The sequence below is a fragment of the Eublepharis macularius genome, chromosome 6 (assembly GCF_028583425.1).
Source record: "Eublepharis macularius isolate TG4126 chromosome 6, MPM_Emac_v1.0, whole genome shotgun sequence".
NCBI classification, from domain to species: Eukaryota; Metazoa; Chordata; class Lepidosauria; order Squamata; family Eublepharidae; genus Eublepharis; species Eublepharis macularius.
Genome location: NC_072795.1, coordinates 59,239,178 through 59,246,504, shown reverse-complemented (window position 1 = coordinate 59,246,504; position 7,327 = coordinate 59,239,178). Strand labels below are relative to the sequence as shown.

At 39.3% G+C, this 7,327-nt stretch overlaps 1 protein-coding gene across 2 annotated transcripts in view; it reads left to right on the top strand.

The window, feature by feature from the left end:
• The first annotated feature begins 421 nt into the window (after positions 1-421).
• Positions 422-7,327, top strand: part of VPS8 (VPS8 subunit of CORVET complex) — a 146,601-nt gene continuing 139,695 nt past the window's right edge. For both annotated transcript variants that reach the window (XM_054982279.1, XM_054982278.1), the window contains exons 1-5: positions 422-528; positions 3,194-3,372; positions 4,146-4,214; positions 4,613-4,743; positions 5,666-5,759. In XM_054982279.1, the coding sequence (XP_054838254.1) occupies positions 3,211-3,372; positions 4,146-4,214; positions 4,613-4,743; positions 5,666-5,759 (456 nt within the window). In that variant the 5' untranslated portion in view covers positions 422-528; positions 3,194-3,210. The remainder of the gene's footprint in view (positions 529-3,193; positions 3,373-4,145; positions 4,215-4,612; positions 4,744-5,665; positions 5,760-7,327) is intronic.

Genomic DNA, 7,327 nt, shown 5'->3' with positions numbered 1-7,327 from the left:
ACAGTCTTGAAACCTCTAGTAGGGTTTTTGTTTTCTAGTTTTGGGTTTTTTATTCCATTTCAACATAGGTACATTTTACCTTCGATTTTAGCTTTCCATTTCTAAGGCGAGGAATGACGAAGGAACGAAGATAAAAAACCTGGTTTTATTAATACATTTTAAAAAAACATATTATTCAATAAATTATGTTTACAGAGCATTTAACACTGCACGCAACCCCTCCCAGCTTTTCGCCAGTCAAAATCCCAAGGAAATTGAACCACGACGAAAACAAGGCGCTCTGCGCAATTTCCGGAGTTCATTTTACTCCGGAGCCAGAAGGGGGCGCGACGAAGTCTAAAGCTTAGTGGCGAAGCGCGCGCGCGGTCTCTTTAAGCAGACGCCGGGCCAAGAGGCTGCGTTGGTTCGGGCGGAAGTAAATGGTTGAGGCTGGAAGATCCCGAGGGTGAGGGCGGCTGGATTCTGGGGTTGCTAAGACGCCTCAGGGATGTAGCCGGGTGGGCTCCGTCTGCGTCTTTTCTTGATCAGGTATGAGCTCGAGGGGGCCGGGGAGCTTCGAGCGAGCCCCGTCTTGCTTAGCTTGACTGAGTTATGGTTTGTGGAGCTCCTCTTTGGTACAGCCAGCCTCCTGTCAGAGGCCAGACAGCAATTTTCTGGCTCTGTTGGTTTATCTTAAAAAGTGCTTTTGTACACGTATATATAAAATTCCCGAAACTGTGCATCATTGTGTGAGGTGGGTTACCATAATTAATATTTCTTATTGTCGGTATCTTTATACTGCGTTTCTCCCCAATGGGGATCTCAACGGCTTATGAGTTAGGGACCCTAGACTTCATCACTATATTGCCTTACATATTATCTGCTGCTTTAAATATGTACTCCTGTGTACCACCTGTGCTCCATGTTGTCTAATGTTAGGCCTAGAATTGATTATGTTCTGCTTTAGTATTTTTTCTACTCTGTATTGGATTCTTGTTACTACTATGTCTTTTAAACTTGTGTCTATTTACCCTATGGTATTGTTTATGAAATGTCCTTGATACTGTATTGAAATGTACTTGATATGGATTGTACTAACCTCATACTGTGTAATCCGCCTTGAGTCTCAGTGAGAAGGGCGGACTATAAATGACATTAATAAAATAAAATAAATAAAATACGAAAATTCAGTTTATTAATTTGCAGTTTAAAAACAAAACAAAAAAAAAACCCTTGCAAATAGCAATGTACACCCTGGAGTGGTCTTAGATCTGCTGGACCCTCACTTGGTGTATTTTCTATTTTTTATAATAAAGTTTTATTTAAAATTTTAAATTTGATTATAAAAACATACAAAAGAAAAAAAAGATATATCTCTAAAAGATAAAGCAAAGGAAGAAAAGAGCAAACGAGGGGGGAAAAAGAAAAAATATTATATGAATAGGAATACATACCAATTTTCTCTTTGAAGAGGTATAGCGATATTATGTATTATATACTAACTCTAAAATTACCATAAGTAACTCCTCCTCCTTTCAATCTTCTTTCCTTCTCCCTAATCTTTGAAAGAACAAATTATTAGGTCATCTCTTTCTGTTTCTTGCAAAAAGTCTATAAGGGGACTCCAGATAATCTCATACTTGTCTAGTGTCTTTTCCCTGATCTAAGATGTCAGTTTAGCCATCTCAGCATAGTCCATCATTTTCTCCAGCCACTCTTCTACTATAGGTAATACTGTAGCTTTCCATTTTTGAACAACCCTCACTTGGTGTCTCAGGCTGTGGGTTAAGAGCCTAGAGCGCTTTGGTCTGTGCCTTTGGCCTTGCCAGGCTAAATATTTGCTAATAGTGGAGGAGCAATGCTTCAGTCCAGATTTTATTCAGCTGTCATAAAGATACTGATATGGGTTGAGAGTGGCAGGACATCTTTGCCTGTCAGTCTAATGTGTGTCTCGTTTTGTTCATGTAACTTGCACCCTGTTGTTACTCCAGGGTCAGGGCTACCACTCTGCTGTCCTGGAGCATTAAAATGCCTCTTTATGTTTGTTACAATGCTTATATAGAGAGAAGGATGTCAGGCTGTCGGACTTCCTATAAATCCATGCATGAAACCCAACCCATCTTTCCAGCCCAGACTTTGGCATAACTCCTAAGTCCTCCTCCACTATTGAAGTTACAGCTGTGTTCACGCATTCCCTCTTTTCAGCTCTTCCTTGTTGTTTGTGTGTATGTGTGGAAAACATTTAAAATTGTGCTTATACTTTGCTCCTAATCAAATTAAATGCCACACAGGAAAGTTGATCTGCAATTGCATTTCAGTCTCCCTGTAATTAACAACTCAAGAGTGATTTGGGTTTGAATAAGTTTAAGCAATTTTAGATTGTAAGAGCCCTGTTTTCCTGCAATTATTCTGTAAAATGCCAGATGCATTGATAACATTATATATAGATAATATTAGGTCTTATATTTACTGGTAGGTACAGTAGCATATATCCATTTAGTGCATATTCTCACAGCTTCTTGGGAGCAGGCTTGATGTGCATCCTGTGACAGAGTTCTGAAAAACTGTGATGGCTGTCATCCTATTTAAACTGGAGAATCAGGATTGCATTGTGGACAGCTGCAATGTGTTGGTGGCTATTGGAAGTGTATGCTTAGAGTGGAATGTGGGAATCTGTATCCAGCCATGTACTGATGGGGGAAGGTGATGCTGAGATGGGGGAAGGGAGTTAGTTAGGTTGTGAGATAGCTGGGGGGAAATGAGTTGATGGAGTTGTTCCATTTCAGTTTGTGCATTTCAGTTCATGCTGATCGCCTGTCCATTAATAAAAGAGATGGGTCTCCTTAAGAGACTAGAATGGACTGTACAGTCCATACAGCTACCTTCTGAGATATGCCTCTGCTGACACCCAGGAAAATATACCTATTTTCCTTTACATACTTCTGATTTAACAATGAAGGACTGAGCTGAGAGCGTAAGAAACTACCATATAGAAATATTCTGGCTGTTAAATTAGGGGCTTTTAGTCACAAAGAGTGATCCATTCACTTACAGTCTGAACATTTATTTGCTGCAGGCTTTCTGAAGTGACAGTATAGGCTTCAGTAGGGTAGATATGGTATGTCAGTTGATGCATAGCAATTACAAGTATGTGGGCCCTGAAAGTAGACATGCTTTAAATCTCCTTTCTTCTATGAACATTCTCATTTTAAAGAGGTGGGGACAGGCGAGATGGAAGATGAAACAAAGATGGAGGGTCAGAACCTTGATCCAGACCACGGCTCTTGCTCTGTGACAGATGAATTAAGTCAGCAGCTCTTGAGCCAAGAAGCCTCTTCTCCAAAGCTGTCTGTGGTTGAACTGAGCAAGGAACTGGACTCCAAGAGTGATCTAGTAAGAATTAAGTTAATTCCATTTTTGTTTGGGGAGAAAAAGTATTCTCAGTGTGTGACTGTCCTGTACTTTTCACAGCTCCTTTTGTACTATATACCTGCTTTTTCTATTGCCTATTTGTCAGATACGCTAGTTTCAGGTTAATAACATTGTAAGTGTGCATGCTAAAGTAAATTTATGTAGGAATATTCTTTGTGATCTTCAGACAGTTTGATCAGATTATAGATATGAAAAATCTCTAACCTCAGAGGTATGCAATCATTTTTTGTAAAACACTTCCTCTGCATTCCCCTGCTTATAGGATGGTTTTCCAGTGCTGCTGATCAGTATGATCAGTAAAATAAATACAATTTATTTTTATTAAAATATTTGTATGCTGCTTTTGTACCCAAAATAGGGACATCAAGGTGGAGAACATTAAAACACTAAAAAGAAATTAAAACATTTTGAACTTAAAGGATAATTTAAAATGATTAAAAAAACCAATTCAATAAACACACACACAACACAAAAAAAGCGAGGAGGCCAATAACAGTGTTTGGCATGTCAGACAAAACAAAATAGCCCTGATTTGTGAGGGTATACTATATGTGCAGTAACAGAAGACTTTCATCATCATCAAACTGGTTATCTTTCATATATTGTATTTTTTGTGCTATAATTCATACTTGGAATGTTTCTGAAAAATTTAATATATTAAAACTAAAAACTGCATGGCATATTTAATTGTGAAAGCCTGTGAAAGATTTTAATACGTTTTCTTCTTCATCTAGATCGATGACAAGGAGTTTGATATTCCCCAGGTTGATACTCCCCCAACACTGGAAAGTATTTTAAATGAGGTGAGTTGACAAAGGCACAGAAATTACCCCTTTCTCATATTATGCCAAGAGATTCGAAAGAAGATGCCCAAATCAACTGCGCATTCACTTCTTTTTGCTTCCTGTAACATAAAGCTCCTCTCAAATTGCATTAGTAAATGAGACTATATTCTTATGACAAACCCTAAAAACCAGTTTGTGAATCAGCATTGCAGGGCATTTTTTTTTGTTTCTGACATTTTGTAAACTTCAGGTATATTTTATGCAGACCGAGAGGTCTTTCTAATTGAGGACTGTCTTCCTGCGCTGCATTTACCACTGTGCCTTACCTATAGGTAATAAATTGTGGCAATGCTTGCTGCTGGAAGTAGCTTAACATGTCATGGAGTGACTAAGAAGCTGTATATTTTCTCTCTCAGACAGATGATGAAGAGGAGCCTTTTGTTCTTGAAGATCCTTGTCTTCTAAACATAGATAATATTGACACCCACTCCTATGATACCTCTTCTGTTGCTAGCTCTGACAGTGGGGATAGGACTCACTTGAAAAGGTGACTAATTTGGCAAATGCCTTTATATAGCAGTTTAGCGATACAGGCTTAGATGGAAATCGTTTTTAGGATTGGTGAGCACATCCTGAAATTTATGAATCAGATGGTAGCCATTTATAAGAGAAATATAAATCTTTTATTTATTGTTTGAAGTGGGCAAGGCCAGCTGGATAAGAGAAACAACATGGAATATAAAGCTATTGCAGCAGCATGGACTGCACACATTTTTCTTCTGTCTTTAAGCAATATATTTCTGAGTTTAGGACTATAAGAAGGATCAGGATCTGTTATTTCATTAGCCTGATGCTTTGAATGGTTAAGATGTAGTATTTCTTTTGACTTCATTTTTATGCTTTAACTAAGTCCTAGGTTTTTCTATTGATGATCCTCCAGGTTAATAATTGAATAATATTAAGATCATCTGTGTGAGGAACTGATCTAATTACTCAGATAAAATATAGCCTTCCTTTTTACTGATGTGTGCTCATTTAATCTTTGTTTTAAATGTCTTTATCAGTTGATAGAAAAGATTATTTTTATTTTCTACTTGGGCTTAAACTTTTTTCTATATATTTAATATTTAGGCAAAAAGCAATATGGCACCTTCAGAGTATGGTATGGTAAGGCTTCTGTCAACTTGCATACTTTACATTGGCCTGGTGCCTAAGTGCTTGGATGTAAATCTGAAATGGTGTTTCTGCAATTACTTTGAGCACTTCTCTTTGGCTGAACAAAGGGGTTTATTTAAATAAGATGCAGGGTTTTGCTAGGTGTTTCAATTCCTTTGTCCTGTTTGTATGCTTGCAAAGAAGTTTAATAGCTCTCTGTCAAAATACTGGGGCATGTTGCATCTTATTTGGTTGTACATACATGCAGAGTGAAGTATGATTATATTCCAATATATCCTTCTTTCTTTACAAAGGAAGAAGAAGCATCACGATTCTTTCTCTGTCCATGGATCAGTAATACGGCTGTCACTTTTGAAAGGAATTTCTGCACAAATAGCATCTGCAGCAGTAAGCTTGTTTTTCTTTTCTTTTTCAGAATTGTTTATTGTGGCAGATGGACAACATAGCCATACACGTTTCCAGAGGGGCAGTAGCTCAATTTCAGAGCATATGCTTTGCATGCATAAGGCCCCAGGCATTTTAGCTAAAGTATCTCTAATACTGATATTAGGAAAGACCTGTATCTAAAACTTTGGAGAACTATTTCAGGTGGAATAGTTTTGAGCTAGATGGTCCAATTATATGACTTCTTAGGCTCTCATATGCTTCCCTAAATGTTTTAGCTGGAATAGCTAGCTTTGGCACTAGCTATTACTAGTGTAATCTTTGGAAGAGACTCCTTAGGTGTGAAAAATGTTGATGTATGCTATTGAGATTTAGCTCTTTCTCCTTTATAAAGTCAACTTTCGTTAATGTCTGTCTGTGATGCCTCTGTGGCCAAGGGGCCCATCCCCCAGAGGTGTTCCATTGTATCCACGTTGTCAAAGATGAGTCAACAGCAATACTCAAGAGATGCTGAGGTTGTTCTTTTTAATGATTAGCTCAGTTCTAGCCAGAGGTTTCTAAGGTTAACTGTTGCCCTTTAGCTGCGCTTGTTTGCCCCCTAATACCTTCTTTCCCCCAGGTTTATAGGTCTGGTTCCCCTGCGGAGGTCTTTCACCTAGTCTTGGTTGTTTCTAGCTCTGGCTACTGCCTCTTCTGGCTTGGCCACAGCTGGCAATAGTTAGCACCCCCCCAGGCCTGGCCAACAAGTAGTTGTGGCTACTTTGCCAAGAATGCCACCTTCAGGGAAGTCCTGTGTTCCTACCCACTGTAGAGAACTCAAGCCAGGCTGGCTGTAGCATGATGATTACGTAGTTGGGCTACTAAGCAGCACTTTGCTGATTCAAATCTCACTACTGCCATGAGCTCAGTAGGTGGCCTTGGGTAAGCCACTCCTCTCAGTCCCAGCTCCTCAGTTGCATAGTGGAGATAATAACACTTAGTTTGTTCAGCACTCTGAGTGGGCACTAATCAGAAGAGCAGTATACAAATGAACTGTTGTTATTATCACTCTTGTTCCTAGCTGGTGCCAGCCAGGTACTTCTCCCCTTGCCTCCCTCAGGTGGACAGTTTTAATCCTCCTGGATCTGCCAATTTCTTGCTGCATTATGCCTATTCATGAGTAGGCCTTTTCTTCCAAGGAGAACTTTGCCCTTGAGTAGGTCATTTCTCCTGTCTTCTCCTGGCATGCTCTTACTGGCCCTCTGTGTGCTTCTTTCTGCCCTGTTACAGGGCTGCTGGCATGCTTTGGACAGTGCCTATGTTCCACCCCTTCTCCCCTAGGGCTCAGGTGTCCAGGGTTATGATGACACTGTATTATTGAAAGCAGTGCAAAGGAAGAGTTATTGGAAGTCACTGAACATTCAGTGTGATGCTGAGGCTAAAACAGGCAACTTCTTGTTTCATTAGGAAGGATCTAATTAGTTTTTGTAAAATAATAGCAAGATCATTGTGCCAGTTACTATATTAACATGGCTGTGTACTTGAAACGCTTGTTCACAGTGCCCTGCGGTCCAGATGAGTTTCTACTACTT